This window comes from Cynocephalus volans, chromosome 8, assembly GCF_027409185.1.
Source record: "Cynocephalus volans isolate mCynVol1 chromosome 8, mCynVol1.pri, whole genome shotgun sequence".
NCBI classification, from domain to species: Eukaryota; Metazoa; Chordata; class Mammalia; order Dermoptera; family Cynocephalidae; genus Cynocephalus; species Cynocephalus volans.
The window spans coordinates 13,219,351-13,239,415 of record NC_084467.1 but is presented as its reverse complement, the minus strand read 5'-3'; the positions used below and the strand labels follow the sequence as shown (position 1 = coordinate 13,239,415).

General features: G+C 50.7%; 1 protein-coding gene across 2 annotated transcripts in view; it reads left to right on the top strand.

Annotated features, from left to right (window-relative positions):
• RCC2 (regulator of chromosome condensation 2) overlaps positions 1 to 17,428 on the top strand; it is a 28,767-nt gene extending 11,339 nt beyond the window's left edge. Inside the window, exons 5-13 of one of the 2 annotated variants that reach the window (XM_063105470.1) lie at positions 2,048 to 2,179; positions 2,569 to 2,657; positions 4,034 to 4,148; positions 7,053 to 7,219; positions 8,560 to 8,740; positions 8,999 to 9,104; positions 10,217 to 10,289; positions 12,238 to 12,315; positions 14,979 to 17,428. In XM_063105470.1, coding sequence (XP_062961540.1) covers positions 2,048 to 2,179; positions 2,569 to 2,657; positions 4,034 to 4,148; positions 7,053 to 7,219; positions 8,560 to 8,740; positions 8,999 to 9,104; positions 10,217 to 10,289; positions 12,238 to 12,315; positions 14,979 to 15,083 — 1,046 coding nt within the window. In that variant the 3' untranslated portion in view covers positions 15,084 to 17,428. Of the gene's footprint in view, positions 1 to 2,047; positions 2,180 to 2,568; positions 2,658 to 4,033; positions 4,149 to 7,052; positions 7,220 to 8,559; positions 8,741 to 8,998; positions 9,109 to 10,132; positions 10,184 to 10,216; positions 10,290 to 12,237; positions 12,316 to 14,978 lie in introns of those variants that run through there. The other variant, XM_063105471.1, reaches the window with a different exon arrangement.
• Positions 17,429 to 20,065: the final 2,637 nt, after the last annotated feature.

The window sequence follows — 20,065 nt, the reverse complement described above, 5'->3', positions numbered from 1 at the left end:
AAGGCTCATTTTGTCCCCAAGCCCTTCTGGTAGCTCCTAGACTCTTCTTCCAGCTGGGTACGTGTTGGCGTTTGTCCCTACCCTTTGTTTCTGGTCCTTGGTGAGCTTTTAGTCCATATGACTGCGTGTTTATTTCGGTCTATTTGAACCATTTTTTGCAATTTCATGAGCTACTGTATCAAAGTCCAAATATATTAACATCTGTTATCTTCCCTGCACTCTGCTTATTTTGTAATTCTGTTGAAAAAGCTAACAAGTGTGTCTGGCCCACATTTATATTTTATAGTCTCTTGGCAACATGCCGACATTGCCATGATTATTGTTTTCTCACAGTTGGCATTGAGGTGTGTCCCTCCCTGCAGAGCACCCCTCCTACTTCGTGTTCCAGCGCTGAACACAGGCTTTTGTGTCTCTGTTCCAGACTTAAAATGTCTTATTTCTAATCTCTTTACTGAGTTTTGCTTACGAGGTGGTTCTAAAAAACGTCCTGTTTGCTGACCCATGGCCTGGGACCCATGCATGTTTAACCATCTAACCAGTCCCCCCAGAGTAGGCACATGTGGCCCAGTGAGCAGACAGTGGTGCTGGGGGATGTCACAAGTCCACCAGTGATCACTCCAAAAGGCAGAGGGCATTTTCCCGTGTCCATGAGCATCAGTGCCACAGGCCAGTGGTTGGCGCGTTGCTCACATGGGGCTGCACCTGCAGGCCACACAGCCTCATGCCCTCAGCATGCTGAGCCCAGCAGAAACTGTGCTCCACGCCTGTTCTGGCTTTGCCATGCCTTTCACAGTGAACTTGGGCAGCTCCCGCTGGAAGCTGGCGTCTGCCTCTCCTGCTGCAGTGCCAGTGCTGGCCCTGGAGCCAGCCAGCCGTTAATTGAAGTACCTGACCAAAGGTGGTTTCCTCATTGTGGGAATTCCTCATGTAGTCAGGACCTTCACTGACTCCACAAGCCACCTCCTGGGCAACTGGCCCTGCTCTCCCCATTTCTCGTGACCTAAAAGTGAAAGTTCCTTGTTGGGAAAGGGTCTTGAAGTTCCCTAAGAATTGCTCTGACTTTTTGGCCCTGTAAAAAAAAATCTTCATAAGTCTCCCCAAATACTAGGTTATATGTGCGGTTCTTTTCTTAGTGGGAGGGACCCAAGACTGGCTCATTGAGGTTGTTTGTTCCGGAACTCTTGTAGTCTGTTGGACACTAGGTAAGGTTAGGCAATTGTAGCCTGCCTTTTTGGCCCACCCAACTTGCCACATCTGTCTTAGAGCCAAATTTGATTTCCCTGAGGGCCTGTGTACTATAGAAGTCTCAGTGGCAGAAATTGGCCCCTCAGGCTTTCCTTCCCTGAATGCACAGGTGCGGGGCTTTGGCCAGGCCAGGGCAGCTCCCGAGGTGGAGATGGGCCCCTTGGCAGTGAGGGGTTGTGTACCTTGTCACCAAGATTCACCTGGGTAAGGGTGCTGTGAGGGGCTGTCCCTAGGAGGTGGGGTAGTCACTGTTCTGTGAGCAACCTTTATAGGGCAGAGAAAGGATGCACAGAAACCAAATGGTCCAGTCAATGCCCAGAGCACTGAGTTAATTAAACTTCGAGTCAGGTGTTGACGTGGCTACTGCCCTAAAACACATCTCAGTGGAGGGGCTGAGGGCACTGTGAGGAGCAAGAGCTGTGTGTGTCAGCAAGCTCTCCTGCTTGTGCATGGCATTGGCCACACGGAGTGCTGCTTCCACTTGCCTTGGTCGCAGCAATGTGGGAGGTGCCCATGGTGGTCCCACTGCTGCCCTAGGAAAGAGGCTAAAGGTGTCACAGGCACCTGTTGCTGGCAGCTGCCACCTGTAGACATGTCTCCAGGGACAGCCCCAGATCTGACCACCTGACCCCACTCCTGGGGGTTGAGAAACCAGAGCTTTGTTTCGCTGGGATCCTAGCTGTTGCGTTTGAAGCACTTTCAAGGAGAGACAGATTGGTCTTTTGCAGCTGTTCACACTTGCCCCTGGGGTGTTGCTGGGCCACGCCGTCTCCTTCGCACTTCATCTCAGTTTGATCTGCAGGTCGGAATGAGAAGGGGCAGCTGGGACATGGTGACACCAAGAGAGTTGAAGCCCCCAAACCCATTGAAGGTCTCAGCCATGAACTGATCGTGTCTGCAGCATGTGGGCGGAACCACACCCTGGCCTTGACAGGTAAGGAGCTGGTAGTGCCTTCTAAATTTGGCAAGATGCCAAATTGTCGGGAGTGGGGGTAGGTGGCCCCTGTGGTTCTTGGTCCAGATCAGAAAGATGCCCTGAGAGCTGGGTGGTGGGTGGCTTCTTAAGGGTGTTAAGAGCCTCCCCCGCAGTCACAGGAGGCCTGTCTGGGGGAGCCGGGCCATGCACTGCCTCTTCTCTGCACCTGCGTCTCTGGCAGGTATGAGATGGTTTGGCTCTGGCGTATCTGCTCCACAACCTTTTGGACGCTGTCTTCCTTGCATTGTGCCTGGCAATGTTTATATTATTTTGATGCCTTTGGTTCCAAACCTAGTTCAAAATGTTTAGCATTATTTTTTTATTGTGATGTTTTTCTTTCTTTTCAGAAACGGGCTCTGTGTTTGCATTTGGGGAGAACAAGATGGGGCAGCTGGGCCTGGGCAATCAGACGGATGCCGTCCCCAGCCCCGCACAGGTAACCTCCTCCTCCCCAGCCCAGGCTCCCAGCTTCTCGGGTCTCTTGACTTGTGTTTGATTTTCTGCCACAAAAAAATCAGAAAAAATTGGGGGTCATGTATTTCTCCCCATTGTGTGATTGAATTGACCCCTTGCAAAGAGAGGGTCTAGATGCTTTAAGTGGAATTCACGTGTCGTACTCTTTAAAACAGGTTTAGTTTGTGATAAGGTTGAAAACATCCTGAAAAGTTTTTCTAAGTGGAAAAATTGGTTACAGAGGCCTTTTCTAAGCCTGTTTTATTCAATTTATTCCATATGAATGTCATTTGTCTTTATCTGCAGTACTTAGTTTTGACCTTACATGAAGTCACCTGGTAGGTGCTCTGAACACAGATAAGAGACAGCCTCTTGTTCCTGAGGAATGTATGATTAAGTTGGAGGCGTGGGATTTATGCTAAAAAACAAACTTCTGATAAGAGGCAGCAGAATGCTACATGCCTAATTGGTGGCTGAGGTGAAGGAAGGCGAGAAGGTTTTCTTGGTCATAAACAGAGACAGCGATGAAGCTTATCTGGTTTGAAGGATTTTTTCAGTGTTTCCCGTTTTGCCAGCCTTTTGTTCCGCAGTGGAGTCAGCAGGTTCCAGGGTGAGCAAGGCTGATGGACGTGGCCTGGGAGCCAGCCACAGGTCCCACCTCTGGCTCTTGTTGCTAGTGTGCAGCAATTCTGTCACTTGCTGCTGTTCTCCCGTTCTCATCGAGGGCTTTTCCAGACCGATTAATTTGAAACAGCAAGTTTTCTAAGTTCCGTCTTAGACTTGTTTCCAAATCCCACGTTGTTACTCAGAGCCTTTGCCTCTGTCTTTCTCTGACTTCCTAGTTTTGAACCATTTTATTTCTGTTCACACCTTCAATTAAGGACTAATTAATCAAGTAGCTCTACAGTAGTAAAAGAGAATGTAAAGTAGTTCGTTCTAACTGATGGGCAATACTAGTAAAAGCTTTTGTTTTTAAATGGGGGCTGACGTAGCAACTAGCGGGTAAAGTGAGGGTTGGGAGTTGCGTGTCGGTTTCTCTTCCTCTGACCCTTGTCCCTGTGGCCGGTCATTGAGTTCAGCTTTCATGAAGCACCAGGATTTGTGAGGCACACTGATGAGCATTTTCAGGCGTACAAAGACAGGGACGTGATTTACCTGTCCTTGAACTCTACTCTGTACTGGGAAGGTGGGGTTCACAAGGGTATTTCTTTACATACATTCTAAGCTTTGTATTATAGAAATGCCCATTGAATTTCTTTTGTAACCTTGTAATTGTTTCGCACCAACATGCAGAGAGGTAGAGAGTTTTTAATCAGTCTTTTTAAAAATGTCTGAAAGTCTACTGTCTTTTCTTTTCAGATAATGTACAACGGCCAGCCAATTACCAAAATGGCCTGTGGGGCTGAATTCAGTATGATAATGGACTGCAAAGGAAACCTCTATTCCTTTGGGTGCCCTGAATATGGTCAGCTGGGTATGGAAGTATATTTTTAAAAAGCTCTGTAATCTAACTGCATATTCAGAACCACGAATCAGTGTGGGGCTGCACACACGTGTTAGAAATGTGGGTAATTGATCTCAGATAATAGCCTTTATCCATTAAGTGGGTCTCATGTTTAGTAGAACAGCGTGTCGTGACTCACAGACTTAAGAGTGTTACAATGACTTGCCTCAATGAAAAAACCAGGACTGGAGTCTGACAAAAGATTCTTTTTTCTGATTTGGGAATTCATTTATATAAAAGGGTTTCAAAGTAGGAAAAAAAGAAATCAAACCACCTCCATTCAATTTCATATTTAAAAATTTGCCCTGGGCTGGCCAGTTAGGTCAGTTGGTTAGAGCGCAGCCTTGTTACAGCAAGGTCAAGGGTTCGGTTCCCTGTCCCAGCCAGTTGCCAGAAAAAAAGATTTGCCTTTATTGAAAATAAGAAAATTACAAAATTAAGTTTGTTCTGAAAACCCTGCCCTGAGTGATTATCTCAAGTTGACGCACAAGGAGCCCCTATATATATCCGAGGACCTGGGATCTCTGCCCGCTTTTTATCCCTAAAGAGAATGTAAACCAAAGACTTATTTACTTATTTCTCATTGAACAAATAAGGAAAACTCAGAAAGCACTTCTCAGTAAATAGGCACTGTCTTCCAATCCTGATTTTGCAAGGTTTCCATGTTCTTTCCCTATCTGACACCAAAGTGTTTGTTTTCCTTCCAGGCATCCCCCGCCTCCCGCCCCGTCCCTTCTCCGGAGTCCTCCGAGTAGGCGGCGAGGCGCGGGCGCCCTCTGCTGGCAGCTGGGCGGTCGCAGCAGCCCCAGGACCTGGGGGGGGGGGGGGGGCGGGGAGGCCTGGGCGTCATTGCTGCAGATGGAAAGAGAATAAATAGAACGCACGAACGACTCGCTGGCCCCAGACTCCAGGGAACAGTGACTTCGTGAAACTAAATATACCCCAAGTCAGAAGTGAATACGAAAGAGCAGCCCCTCACGCGCACTGGTGTTAGTTGCCGGGAGTTGCTGGAGGCTGTCGAGAGGCTGTTGCCATGGCCACAGCCCTGGCATCCCGGTGGGAGTGGTGTCTGCGCCTCCTGCATCCGCCTTACCGTAGCAAGTCCGTTTTCCTTCAGGAATAGTGAAACGGTCTTGGGTGGTGACAATGATGGCTGGCATTCCTGGAGCAGTTACTGGGTGTACCCGTCACCAGTGAAGCACTTTATGCAGACTCTCTCGTCTGCTCAGCTTAGACTCCCTTCAAGGTAGTTTTGTGAAATGGCTCGATTTATGTCTGCAAAATCAGGTCTTCGTCACAACTTACTTTAAAACGTGTTCTGAATCTCATTGTCTAAATCCACACGATGCCTTTTAGAATTAGAGCACACATGTGACCTTGGAAGGGTATCTCTAGCGCAGGCTCGCCTGTGCTCTTTCTTGCAGTATTATTTACTGGGTCAAGCAAGGCAAAGATAAGAACATGCCATTTAACTCTAACTTAGCAAGCTGTCATCTCTCCAGAGGAGCAGGGAGGCCTCCTTGTTCCATGTTTTCTGATGTCATTGCTGCCTGCACTTTGGGGAAGAGCAGGTGTGGTGTGCAGCTGCTTAAAGGAGATGGAAGGAACAAAACAGTCCCAAATTGTGCCTCCCTATCCTCTGGAGGTTGTCTGGTGCAGTACCCAGCAGTTTGATAGCAAGTGGAAGGGACTCAAATCATTTGGCTTCTTCACTGAAATCTTTTCAGAAGAGTGCAGATACTTAAAAATAGCAATTTGGGGGGGGGGGGTGAGAGAGAGCTCCCGTGTTCTCAAGTGCACTCAGTTTACTATGATGTCCTTAAATTCGCATAGCCTTGAAAAGATGGAATTCCTTAGCAGTGATCTTGGGCTTGTAAATTGACAGACACATTACAATGGAAAGAGACTTTGTCAAGTGCTAGTGTCAATACGAACTACAAATGAGAGCAAAGTTATCAAACAATGCTCTATAAACAAACCCAGCAATTTTACTGTGCTTGTTTTGGTTATGATCCCAGGGTATTTAAATAGCACAGCATTCACACACTACTAAAGGGTCGATGTACAAACAGGCATACCATACAGGGGAATTTGCCAACAGCTGGGGGCCAACTTATAAAATGTGATATGACAGTGTCACAGCTGATGAGCTGATCATTACGATGTGGAAATAGTGGGGGGTTAAAACTACGAATAACAGCACTGCTGATGTGATGGCAGCCACAGGAGCACAAGTGTCTGGCATGTTCTCGGGACTGTGCAGCAGCCGGGACTCCTGGTTCAAGGTGTGCTGAGCTGGGTCCTTGTGAACGCTGGCCTTAGTGGTAGTCGAAGTGTATAAATTCCAGGCTTTAACAACCCATAATGATACATTTTGGTTACTGCTAATTCATAAAAGAAGTCTGGAATTCTGTGTTGATCTTTTCTGTCCTTTCTTGGCCCATCTGGGGCTCCTTGGGGCCCCCAAGAGGGCTGCAGATCGGACTTCATGGACCATTCCTTTGGATCAGTAGCTTCTAACTTTTTTTTTTTGGACTGTAACCCGCAGTAACAAATAAGTTTTTCATTGCAACCCAATCTGAATGTAGAATGCATACAATTTTCACAAGGTTATGAATGCTCTTGTTATATGTACAGTATCCTTTGGTGGTTTTTTTTTGTTCTATTTTTTAAAAAATAATCTCAACACACAAAATTGATCTTATGACCCAGTAATTGGGCTGTGCCTCAGATTGGAGGGTGCTGCCTTTGTGACAAAGACTGGCCAGGTTGGGGTTGCTAACTGGGCCTGCTGCAGACTCTGGGGTTGGGGGCCTCACCTGCTGCAGTGAACAAGTGTGTCTCTACGTCCCTTGTGCTCTGTGGTCACTACAGGACACAACTCAGACGGCAAGTTCATTGCCCGGGCACAGCGGATAGAGTACGACTGTGAGCTGGTGCCCCGGCGGGTGGCCATCTTCATCGAGAAGACGAAAGATGGGCAGATTTTGCCAGTACCAAACGTGGTTGTGCGAGATGTGGCCTGTGGCGCTAACCATACGGTAAGGCTTGAGATTTTCTGAGTTTTTCCTCTCACTTCCTGAGAGTCTTGCAGCTGGTGAGGAGGGTGTGTTTATGCTCAAGTGTCTCCACACTTGGCCTTGGCCAGCAGTCGGTCCTCAGAGAGCTTTGTACCAGTCATATGGGGCATAGTCTCATCACTGCCTCCACCTCCTGTGGTAGCAACTTTCTGCGTGACTTCTACAGACGGTTTGCTCCACCCAACCAAACAGTGAGTATTTTTCTAACAACATCATGGACATATTCCAGGTGAATGGACATCACACAGTGGAGTGTGAATAGTTTTTGAGCATTAAGGTTGTTTTCGTAAAGGTCACTTTAGATAAAACGTACTACAGTGTTTTGTACATGTTTTTGTATCTTCATTGTTTTCTGCAGTTATTTTGCCTGAGAACGCCTGTGAGTCAGGCTTGGTTCTCTTCCATTGAAAGAGCCCTGGGCCAGGGGTCAGAGACCAAGGTGGTCCCCCCGGCTGAGTGGTCCCAGGCCTGCCTCCCTCCCTGTACTATTTCCTGCTGTAGAGCACAGTGAGTTGGACAAGGAGGATTCTGTTCCTGCAAGTCCAAAAACTGATTCTATTTTGTATAGGGTGGCTGGGAAAAGAAAGTTAGATCTTGTTTACAGCCTCTTATGTCAAGTAAGTTCTGCATTTACGTGGTTCAGACATGAAACATCAAAGATACTGAAGAAAAGAAGATAGATTTTATTTTACTTATTTTTTTGGCAGCTGGTCAGTACAGGGTTCGAACCCTGGACCTTGGTGTTACCAGCACCATTTCTAACCATCGGAACTAACTGGCCAGCCCTGTAGAAGACAGATTTTAAACAGTTGACATGTCAGTGTGCTTGCCTCACCAGTGACCAGGTGCAGGTTACCTGTGTGTACTTGTAGGCAGGGGAAGCCTAAAGAAAAATTGGGGAAAGGCAAAACTCAGGACAGGCAGGCCTTTTTTCCTCGATTCATTCTGCAGTTTAGTTTAACCTGTGTTGCAATAGGAAATGGAATGCATTGCCCTCCTGTCTGGAGACGTAGCCCTCTTGCTTCTGACAAGGGAAAGGGAAAAACTTGTGACCAAAAAAAAGAAGTTCCTGGCAGAGGAAATAGTAAACTGGCCTTGCGTTGAATGCATCATGCGACTTAACTTGCTCCTGTTGCCTGGTCCCCACCGTGGGAGGCAGATGTAGATTATCTTTATCTCTAACGTTGCTGTTTGTGTTAGCTGTGCACCAGGCTCTCTGGACAGAAACAGTGACCCCTCTCGTCACCTCCTGTTGCATGGTGGCCTCTTTGATCCCAACCCTGCGTTTCCTCTCTGTGCAGCTGGTCTTAGACTCCCAGAAGCGCGTCTTCTCGTGGGGCTTTGGTGGCTATGGCCGGCTGGGCCACGCGGAACAGAAGGACGAGATGGTGCCACGCCTGGTGAAGCTGTTTGACTTCCCTGGACGTGGGGCCTCCCAGATCTATGCTGGTTACACCTGCTCCTTTGCTGTCAGCGAAGTGGGTTAGTGGTTTCTTTTTCTGCCTGTGCCTTGGGAGGAGGGTGTCCAGAACCAAGTTGTGGTTTTTCCCTCCCTCGCAGATCAGTGCTGCTATGGGGGAACCACGTAGCCATGGCCCTGTCCCAAGACCCTGATTGACTTCCAGTGTTCCTTTAAACAGAATGCTTGCTTGTCCTTTGATCACTTTGACAGTGCTGGAGATTACACTTCAGCTCTTGAGCTGTCTGAGCACGTTGGGAACTTGTTTTGTTTTCCCCCAGGTGGTCTTTTTTTCTGGGGGGCCACCAACACCTCCCGTGAGTCTACCATGTACCCGAAAGCAGTGCAGGACCTCTGTGGCTGGAGAATCCGGAGCCTGGCTTGTGGGTAGGTGGCTGCGTGTCCTGATGAATGCAGTGTCTGTTCTTTCCTTAGGGGTGTCAGATGCACCCAGCACGTGCCTCTTCCCTCCCCTCAGGAGGGCTGCTCTCCTGCAGACTGTGGGGTTCTCCCTGTGAGGTCATCAAATGCGCTGAATTCTGGAGCTGGGGGCAGGGAGGTACAGGAGGGGAGAGGGCTTGCTAGGTTCTAGAAGACATAGTTCCTTTCCCTGTCTTCATGGGAGGAAGAGTTGTTTTGAAAGTTTTTGTTCGAAAAAATATAAAGCAGAGCATACCAAGCCTGGTGTGCCCTGCTTTTGTGGCAGGTTCAAAATTGTGCTTAGTTGGAAATATAGTGGGATTTTAGTGACTCTGACACACTGGGAAGAAGAAAGTGTCTTTTTAAAATTAATTAATTAATTAATTTTTTGCGGCTGGCTGGTATGGGAACCTTGACCTTGGTGTTATAATGTAACAGTGTGCTCTGACCAACTGAGCTAACTGGCTAGCTCAAGAAAGTAGCTAAATCAATGCTGCTCAGTTTATGTAAGGACACGTGTTACCCACCACTTCTTGGTGAGGAGTTTATGTTATATAATTGGCAGGCGTGGGGGGACAGTATGGACAGTACAGTGGGGGATGTGCGGGGCGGGGACCATCATAGTTGTTTAACCTGTTGAAATCTCCTGCGCTTCCCTGCGTAGTGTGAAGTCCACTCCCATGGAATGGGCTTTCGCTTCACCATGACTCGGTCTCTTTTCCCGTGTGTGTTCTTCCAAAGAGACCTCCCACCAAGAACCCAGGGCAGGCGTGGCTGTGAGATCCCCTGGCCTTGGCCTTTTATTCCCAACCCTGTCTAAGGGCTCTGCTGTTGGTCGAAGTGGCCTGCACGGGACAATCTCTAGGGTCAGGAGAAGCCTGCTGGCCCCTTGATTATGTTTATTTGGCAATGAGTGCGTTGTGAAAGTTCTAATGGGGGATGTCCTTGATTCGCAAAGCCAAAAGTAACTCACACCCATGCTCTTGAGCAGGTAGCCAGTTGTGAAGCACCGCAGAGGCCGGGTGGGTTGCTGGGCTGGGCTGCTGGACGTGGTGGTGACAGCCTCTGCCTGTTTGCAGGAAGAGCAGCATCATCGTGGCTGCGGATGAGAGCACTATCAGCTGGGGCCCGTCACCGACCTTCGGGGAACTGGTAAGCCAGCCTGTGCGGGGACAGGGGGGCCCAGACTGGGCAGCTCTTGGCCTGCTGGGTTCTCTCAACCTGCCTCCTAAAAATAGGCAGAAGAAAAATGAGTGTGTTTTTGTGGTTTTTTTTCTTATTGCATTAAGGTGACAACATTCCATAATCATTGGGTCACAGCTTTCAAGGATGATTCTGTGCCCATCAAATAATTATGAAAGTCATCTGTCAACATTGTGAAATATGGAAATTTGGAAGTTTCAGATCCAATTTCCACTTGCATTTCGTAAGCCATAGACGAGATAAGACTGTGGTGCGATATTGATAGGAAGGAAAGAGACGCGTTTCTTCCCTCCGACCAACGGGGTTTAAGTCAGCAGGAACTGTCACTTTAAACTGCCTGACTGGCTAGCGTGTGTCCTGTGTGCCTGATTTTCCCCAGGCCCTGGAAGCCTGTAGCTCAGCAGGCAGCATTGGCCGTTCAGTTGCACTCCATTGAGTGATGCGCCACTGGGCTGTTCTCATAGGTGATCCAGGGACAAGGGACAGTCTTCCTTTTTTTTTTGGTGACTGGCCAGTATGATGATCCGAACCCATGTTGTAAGGCTGTGCTCTAACCAGCTGAGCTAACTGGCCAGCCCCCATCACTCATTTTTCCTAAATCAGGTTGAAGTCTGTGCTTCTGTTTTTAACTTCGGTTATCTGAGTGATGAGGTTAGAAGCGGTGGCCCTCGATTTCCCATGCTTGGCAATTTTTGATGCTTGTCAAATCTATAGCTTCTGACTTCTTTGTGCAGAAGAGTGGTGTGGCTGCCAAGCTCTGGTCAAGACTTGATCCTCAGCTTGGCTCTTGGCAGTTTGTCTCAGGTTTTTCTCCTTTCCTTCTGGAAACCTGGGTGGTCTCCTTGCCCCATGCTCTCCTCCTCTCGTGGCAGGGGCTGGCCCGCTTGCTGGAGAGGAGGCATGGAGGGACTTCTCTGGGTACTGTGTGCCTCAGTGGACGTTGGGGGTGGCTTGCTCCTTGGCTCGGTGCCCTGCCTACACTTGTGCTCTGGTGGCTCAGAGGCAGCCCGCGTGCAGTAGACACTCGCGTGGCCGCTTCAGAGGTGGCCTGATTTGAAACGCTGAAAGGAAAAAGCCTGAGAACCTGGCCCAGTTTCTATGGATTGTTCTCAGAGAAGGATGGGTTTTGGGGGTGTTTTCAGAAATAGATTTTGACCTTCTAAATATGAATTTTGAAACTAGAGGGGAAGGAGGGGGACTTTTGGAGAAGCCTCCCAGGGTTAACAGAATGGCGTGGCACCTTGGAGGAACGTCCCACTGTGTGGGGAGGCAGGCGGTGGGGCCTGTTGGAGATGAAGCCAGGAGAAATGGTCAGGCCTGGGTTGGGGAAGGAAGGTCCTGCCTCTCCTGCTCTGGAGGCCCTGTGCTTCAGCTGCACCAAGGGGTCTGCCGCCTTTAAATCTCCTGCGTCCACGCCCCTGTATGTGACGCCCCTTAACAGTCCTTGATCAGTCCCTCTGTCTCCGGTAGGGGCAATAAGCAGCACATCCTTTCGCTCTTAAAACAGCCCACTAGATCCCAGAGGTGTTGCGGTTACGTGGTGGGCCTGTGTTCTTTGAGGCCTTGTGGTCCTGAAAGGTCCTGGTTGCCATTTCTTCCTGTGCTCGAGGTGTCATCTTCTGTCACCATGTGGTCCTCCCCCAGAGGTCTCTGTTACCGCATAAATCCCCACAGGTTAGGATTGAACCTCTTGGTTATCCTCAAGTGAAGCACCTTTGCCACCAGTTTTTGTGGATAAATGTTGATGACTTCACCAGACTAGGAGGTCACAGGAGGGGCCAAAGGTGTTATCTGTGGCTCATGGCTAGTGGGATGCCCAGAAATGTCATTAGTCCCTTTTTTGGACTGTGGCATGCCAATCCCCGTTTTTGTGAGCATCTGCTGTTTGCTTTGCCAGGGCTACGGGGACCACAAGCCCAAGTCTTCCACTGCAGCCCAAGAGGTGAAGACTCTGGATGGCATCTTCTCAGAACAGGTGAGTACACTACTTCGCCAGTGAAAAGCAAAAGGCCAGCGCTGGTAGCAGAGAGAAATGTCATGCCAGGTCACACCATATGTATCATGCTTCTGGTCTTCACTGAAGACTCTGGATGGCATCTTCTCAGAACAGGTGAGTGCACTACTTCGCCAGTGAAAAGCAAAAGGCCAGCGCTGGTAGCAGAGAGAAATGTCATGCCAGGTCACACCATATGTATCATGCTTCTGGTCTTCACAGCCTGTCTATCTTATATGACATCTCCTCTACCAGTTTTCCTTCTGCCTTACTCTCTGGAGTTTTCTCATGGGTAACAGCCACCAGGAGGAGAAGTAGGAAATGCTGAGGGAGGCTGGCCATGCTTGGTGGCTGTCCTCACACTCAATGACACGCACCACTGTTCTGCCACAGCAGATTCGCTCCCAGGGTGAGCGTATCCCTCGTGTCTACATCGTGCCTTTGCCCAAGACTGATAGGCACTGCTGGGCGGGGCAGGGCCTCCAAGTGCAAACCGCCCCAGGCAGGTGCAGTGGCGCGAGACCCAGCTGTTAAGTCAGCCTGGCTGCCAGCCTTTGTCTGCCGAGATGCAGGTGGGGCATGCACCTCACACGAGGCAGATGGCACAGGGAGCTAGATCTGCATCTCCCACCAGTCGCTGCCCACAGAGATGGCTCAGGGGCTTCTTTCCATCTGGGTGGCCTGTGGCAGCATAGGAGGCTTTGGTTGGCAGGGCACTGGTGACAGGATCATATCGAGACTAGCTGTCTATAGTGAAGGGTGTTGTACACTTTTCAGGGGAGCTGTGTATCTCCTCTGCGCTGACCCACTCTGCCATCCCAGCTTATCATATCCCGGTGTCCGTGTATCTCCTCTGCGCTGACCCACTCTGCCATCCCAGCTTATCATATCCCGGTGTCCGTGTATCTCCTCTGCGCTGACCCACTCTGCCATCCCAGCTTATCAGTATCCCGGTGTCCGTGTATCTCCTCTGCGCTGACCCACTCTGCCATCCCAGCTTATCAGTATCCCGGTGTCCGTGTATCTCCTCTGCGCTGACCCACTCTGCCATCCCAGCTTATCATATCCCGGTGTCCGTGTATCTCCTCTGCGCTGACCCACTCTGCCATCCCAGCTTATCATATCCCGGTGTCCGTGTATCTCCTCTGCGCTGACCCACTCTGCCATCCCAGCTTATCATATCCCGGTGTCCGTGTATCTCCTCTGCGCTGACCCACTCTGCCATCCCAGCTTATCATATCCCGGTGTCCGTGTATCTCCTCTGCGCTGACCCACTCTGCCATCCCAGCTTATCATATCCCGGTGTCCGTGTATCTCCTCTGCGCTGACCCACTCTGCCATCCCAGCTTATCATATCCTTGTGTCCGTGTATCTCCTCTGCGCTGACCCACTCTGCCATCCCAGCTTATCACTATCCCGGTGTCCGTGTATCTCCTCTGCGCGGACCCACTCTGCCATCCCAGCTTATCATATCCCGGTGTCCGTGTATCTCCTCTGCGCGGACCCACTCTGCCATCCCAGCTTATCATATCCCGGTGTCCGTGTATCTCCTCTGCGCTGACCCACTCTGCCATCCCAGCTTATCATATCCCGGTGTCCGTGTATCTCCTCTGCGCTGACCCACTCTGCCATCCCAGCTTATCATATCCCGGTGTCCGTGTATCTCCTCTGCGCTGACCCACTCTGCCATCCCAGCTTATCATATCCCGGTGTCCGTGTATCTCCTCTGCGCTGACCCACTCTGCCATCCCAGCTTATCATATCCCGGTGTCCGTGTATCTCCTCTGCGCTGACCCACTCTGCCATCCCAGCTTATCATATCCCGGTGTCCGTGTATCTCCTCTGCGCTGACCCACTCTGCCATCCCAGCTTATCATATCCCGGTGTCCGTGTATCTCCTCTGCGCTGACCCACTCTGCCATCCCAGCTTATCATATCCCGGTGTCCGTGTATCTCCTCTGCGCTGACCCACTCTGCCATCCCAGCTTATCATATCCCGGTGTCCGTGTATCTCCTCTGCGCTGACCCACTCTGCCATCCCAGCTTATCACTATCCCGGTGTCCGTGTATCTCCTCTGCGCTGACCCACTCTGCCATCCCAGCTTATCATATCCCGGTGTCCGTGTATCTCCTCTGCGCTGACCCACTCTGCCATCCCAGCTTATCATATCCCGGTGTCCGTGTATCTCCTCTGCGCTGACCCACTCTGCCATCCCAGCTTATCATATCCCGGTGTCCGTGTATCTCCTCTGCGCTGACCCACTCTGCCATCCCAGCTTATCATATCCCGGTGTCCGTGTATCTCCTCTGCGCTGACCCACTCTGCCATCCCAGCTTATCATATCCCGGTGTCCGTGTATCTCCTCTGCGCTGACCCACTCTGCCATCCCAGCTTATCATATCCCGGTGTCCGTGTATCTCCTCTGCGCTGACCCACTCTGCCATCCCAGCTTATCATATCCCGGTGTCCGTGTATCTCCTCTGCGCTGACCCACTCTGCCATCCCAGCTTATCATATCCCGGTGTCCGTGTATCTCCTCTGTGCTGACCCACTCTGCCATCCCAGCTTATCATATCCCGGTGTCCGTTGGCCTTGTGTTGGTCTGCTTCACGCTCGGTGACCCCACACTGATTTGTTCCTGCAGGTTGCCATGGGCTACTCACACTCCTTGGTGGTAGCGAGAGATGAGAGTGAGACCGAGAAAGAGAAGATCAAGAAACTGCCAGAGTACAACCCCCGGACCCTCTGATGCTCCTGGAGACGCCTCCACCTCTCCACCTCTCGCGGCAGCTGTCATTTCCGTGTGCACTGGGACGTGAAGTCAAATGAGGAATTTAAAGAAGCAAAAGTTAACCGGAGGTGCATTTTTGTTAGACTCCCTGAGGTTCCGTTTTATAAGTGAATTCAACGTTAACTACCTTTTTCTGTATGCTTTCCAAAGTGTTTTTTTCCCCCTCTTCATGTTTGATTAAAATATTTGCTCATAGTTGACTTACCATTCCTACAAAAGAGGCAGAAACTTTGAGCAATCTAAGGGTTTTTTTCTTAACTTGTTTTTCATTTTTCATGCTAAGTACACTTTGCAAAAAACATCCCTTTCCAGTTGTAATTAGCATTGTGATCCGAGTGGGTGCTCCATGGGAGAGGAACTGCCATGTACTCTGAAAATTGTCCCCTACGGGAACCAGCAGCATCTGGATAAAGACGGTCCCTGGTGGTCAGTCTCCATCCAAAATCACGCTTGTGTGCTTTGGAAGCATCTGGGTCACTCCTTGCCTGCTTTTTCTTGCAGACTGGCTGAAGCCGGTGTTTGTCCTGTTTCTCCCCGTGGCTGCTTGTAAGCCCCACAGCCTTTTGGCTGCGACATTAATAGAATCTGCCGTATCCCCCCTGGTGGGGGCTTTGGGGTCTATGATTAGCCATTTATATCTGCTTTATCTGTAAAAGGAGTCCAAATGAAAATCAGGTGATGATGGAACCATGGGGACTTGGGGGGTGGGGCAGAGATGGGGAACATTTGTATCTGTCTAAAGGTTCGGCTTTATGGCTCCCTGTGGAGCCAGGGCCTGTTGTCACTAGCACTCGCCAATTAGAGATTGATCAGCCAACAGTCAAAAGTGCATTCTCCAGGCCCGGCAAAGAAGGATCAGCCCTTTGTCGTACCAGCCGTGTGGCCTTTGTGCTTCTGTCTTTCTCTCCCCCAGCTGGATCCTGCCTGGAACAGGCTGTCCTGTTTCTGAGACTCGGGGTACCGTTCTGCTAGCCCAGCTCCTTTAGTCGCATTTGCTTGGCCCTGGTACCAAATAGTTGGGATTGCTGAAGAAGTTCCCCGTTCCTGTGTGTCAGCGTGGATGCTGACTGCCACCCGCTCGCTCCCCTGGCAAGTGCCCTCTGCCCGAGCTCGTCACCAGTGCTGCTGAGCGCTGCGTGAGTTACGAGGTGCCTTTCCCAGAACCCTCCTCTTACTTGGACCCAAGAGAGGCGACAGCTCTGGCTGGGGCTCTTGGTTTCCAGAGGGTCTGGACTGGTTTGGGTGCTTTAAAATAGATTTTTAGTTCAGTGGTGCTTATGGGGGAGATGGGGATAGAACTTAAGTGTGACACTTGGGTGGTTGGGAAAGTTAAATATTGGCCTTTAATTTTCCTTTTTTTTTTTTTTTTGCTTTTGCTGTTGTTACCACTTGTCATTGTCTTGATGTTAAAATGCCAAAAACGATCTAGTCGTTGCTTTTTCCCCTGTCTTCCCATGTCAGTCACTTCTTAGAGTGACTCCTGCCATTGTGGGGCATGTGACAGTATCTGTGTGGCCAGTCCCAAAGCCTTGTGGAAGGAGACTGGCCTGCATCTTGTAAGACTCAGTCTGATTTCATGCTCATCTCTACTGTCCTGTGTTCAATCAGTTAGTCTAGGGGAGAAGCTTCTACAACTTCAGAGCTTCTGCTAAACTTACCTGATTTGCCCAAATCACTCCAAAACCACCATCTCTGACTCAAGCTTCCATGTGTAGAACCTAATGTTTCCCTGGACAAGTCTCTTTCCTGGAGTGTGGCCCAGGCATCTGTGCTCCTGGTAGCCTGAGGTCTCCCTTGAGTCATATGGTCACGAGAGGGTTGAGGAAGCACTTAACTGGGGCCAGCTTTTTGTAGTAGCTGCCCTTGGCTGAGCTTGGCTCGGATCTTCCAGTGGACTAACCTGAAACCGGCAACCAGCCTTTTCTGGAGTCATCTTCCAAGGGAAGACTGCCCTGTTCCCTCCCATACTCACTCCTTTTGGCTTAGAATTTAAAAATGAACCTAATGGGGGGAAATCCTTTAGAACAAGTGTTGAGCCAGTGTGGGAGGGCGTCCTGCACTCCTAGAGAAAGGTACAAAGTGACTGGGCTGGGAATGTACTGTTCAGTGACCCTGTGGGCGTCAGGCAAGTCTTCCAGCTCAGGAAGGAGAATTGGAAGGAAATGGCTTCGGGTGAAGGGGAATCGAAGAGGAGGTGGTGATTTGGTTGAAGGTGCCTGGTTAGTGCTGTAATTGTCTTTTTTTTTTTTTTATATATATATATATATCTATATATATATATTTCTTGGAGTAAACATTTTAAATAAACGACATCATTGTTTACTCTGTCTTGGCTTTTGCGTTTCTTTTTCAGTGGCACGTAATGCACGTAGCAGCTCCGTTTTTCTCAGCACTTTGGATGTGTGCACCACCCCCAGCCCTGAGATCCCAACCCCCAGCCCCCACAAAAAGGGATGTCACGAGAAAGAAAGCCCCAGGAAAAGTCGCTAGGCTTAGACTATACAGGGGTTGGGAGGTGAGTGGAGTCCCCAACTCTGCCTCTTGAAATGTATGGGCAATGGGGGGTTAGTGCCTCAGGTGTTCAATTCAGAAATGGAGTTTTTCATTTTCTTATTGGGGCTTTGAGAGGGTAGTTTGAGATCAATCGTGGAAAACATCCAGAACAATGTCTAGCACCTACTCTGTACCCAGAAACATGTATCTATATACACCCCCCAAAACACTTCATGAAGAAACCCTGTTAAGCACAGGCTGCCACTTGAGGCCAGTGCCTGCCTCTTACAGTGTGGCCAGATGCCCATCAGGGGCCGCCAGGAGGCCAGTCCTGTGTTCAGGTGCCACGAAGTGTTCCCTTCCTCTCGGTGTTCTTCCCAGGCCCACAGCCTTTTGCTTCTAGGTTGCCCCTGGCCAACGTGGCTACGCTGCAGGCTGGACCATCTTGCACAGAAACCACCAGCTGCCTATAGCCACGGATACTCCAATGTTGGTAACAAGCTGCTTGGGTGCTGGGTGCTTTATGCTGGTTATCCCAATAGTTGTCAGACTAGCCCCTCTTGGTAGGCACTGTCCCTGGCCTACAGAACCTGTGTCCCACAGCAGGCTGTTGGCAGAAGTGTGCAGCCACAGGTCCCCACCAAGCACTTTGACTGCTGGAGCTTCCCAGCAGTGGATCCTGCCCTGGAGGGGAGGCAGGCAGTGTCCACAGGACAAGCACGCGGTGGCAGACCAATGCCTGGATGTCACGAAGCAAGCATGAGCTGTGTCGGGTGTTGTGACACCCCCAGCTCCTGTAATCCACACCAACAGTCTTGAGGGGTAGGGGCCGTTATCCCTTGTTCATAGAGGAAACTGAGGCACAGAAGCAAAATGGCTACAGTGGGAGCAGTTGGGATCACCTATGCTTGGAGCCACTCTGCCAAAAGGCCGAAATAACACACCCCCACCCACCCTCCACAGCTTGTTCCTAGCTGAGGACAGGGAGCCCATGCGACCGCTGTCCAAAGGTGGGGGGGAGAGAAGGCAAATTCTCCAGTAGCAGCTCTGAGGGTCCTTTATTCGCAGAGCTGCCGCCATCCCGCTAACCTGCCAAGCCTGTTAGTCAGTGCCCTCTGTTCTTGGCAGTCCCTTAGGCCCCCAGGGAGGGACAGAAGGACCAGGAGGACCAGGAAAGTGGAAGGGGACTTTCCTGTCCCTGCCCAGTCCTGCTGCTGGGCCTGGAGCATATGAACCACCAGCCCCCCAACTACCCCCACCCCTCATGGAAGGGCGGGCACCTGAGGGGGCACCTGCAGGACCAAGGAGGTGGCTAGAGGATGACAGCACTAGTGGGCCTCAGGGGCCACCTCATCCCTTCAGGAACGATGGAGGGAAGGGTGTGAGGGGAGAGAGGAACAGACCCATTAAATGTTCCAAAAGGTGAGGTAGGGGCACTTGCAGCAGAGGGCATCCCGGGCACCGTGCAGGCCCTGAAGGAGAGGGCAGGGTACATTTAAAGAACCGCTTAGGTGGGTGGGGGCACAGAGGGAGGTTTGGGACTTCTCATCCACACTGGCCCCCATGCGCCTCCATCCACATTTGCTGGGTCAGCCATTGCAGCCTCAAACCACAGACTGGGCTTGGGGACCACACACTCATCTACGGGGCATGGAGGCTCCCTGAGCAGGCACTGGGTGCTGCAGAGACAGGTGGAGCAGACTGCCGGAGCCTGGTATTGTAGGGCTTCATATACACAATGGAGTCCTCACAACCTGGAGGCAGACACAGCACTTGCCCCACCTGTGCTGGTGAGGAAACTGAGGCATGAAGCCCTTAGTCTAGCTTGTTTCTGACAGGTACAGGGACTAGTCCTTTCCCTCCCTCACTAGAAGGACAGTAGCGCAAGGGTGGTGCCAGGTGACCCTTGGCCTGGGCAGGTGGGACACTGGGGAGCAGCAAGGCCTGGAGCCTGTTGGAGCACATCTTCTCTAGAGGGTGTGGCAAGTGTGGCTTCAGCTGTGAGCCTAGGGTGGCCAAGTCTAATGATTTGTCAGCAGGAGCTGAAAATCCAGACTTCGGATTAATTGCCAGTGCCTAATTTAGAGAAATTTCCAACATGGTGTAGGCCAGGCGAGCCCAGCTTTCTGTCTGCGCTAGGTGTACGCTAACAAGGAGGACACCTGTAGGAGGTGCCCAGCGGGGTCATGCTGCTAGGAGCAGCCAGAGAGAGGGGGCCGAGCCTGCCAAGGCCTCCTGTGGGAACTTCCCTGCAGGTGGGGAGGGGAGGGCCCAGGGGTGGCCTGAAAAGCCCTGGGTTGAGGGATTAGTTAGGATCTCAGGAGAGGAATGAACTCCCCCACCCTCAGGCAGCCCTTAGCAGAGGTGGGTGAGTTCCCCAGGAAAGGCCCCTGCAGGTGGCAGATGGGAGAGTGGACATACCCTGTCCCCCTTCTGGCCCCAGGGCT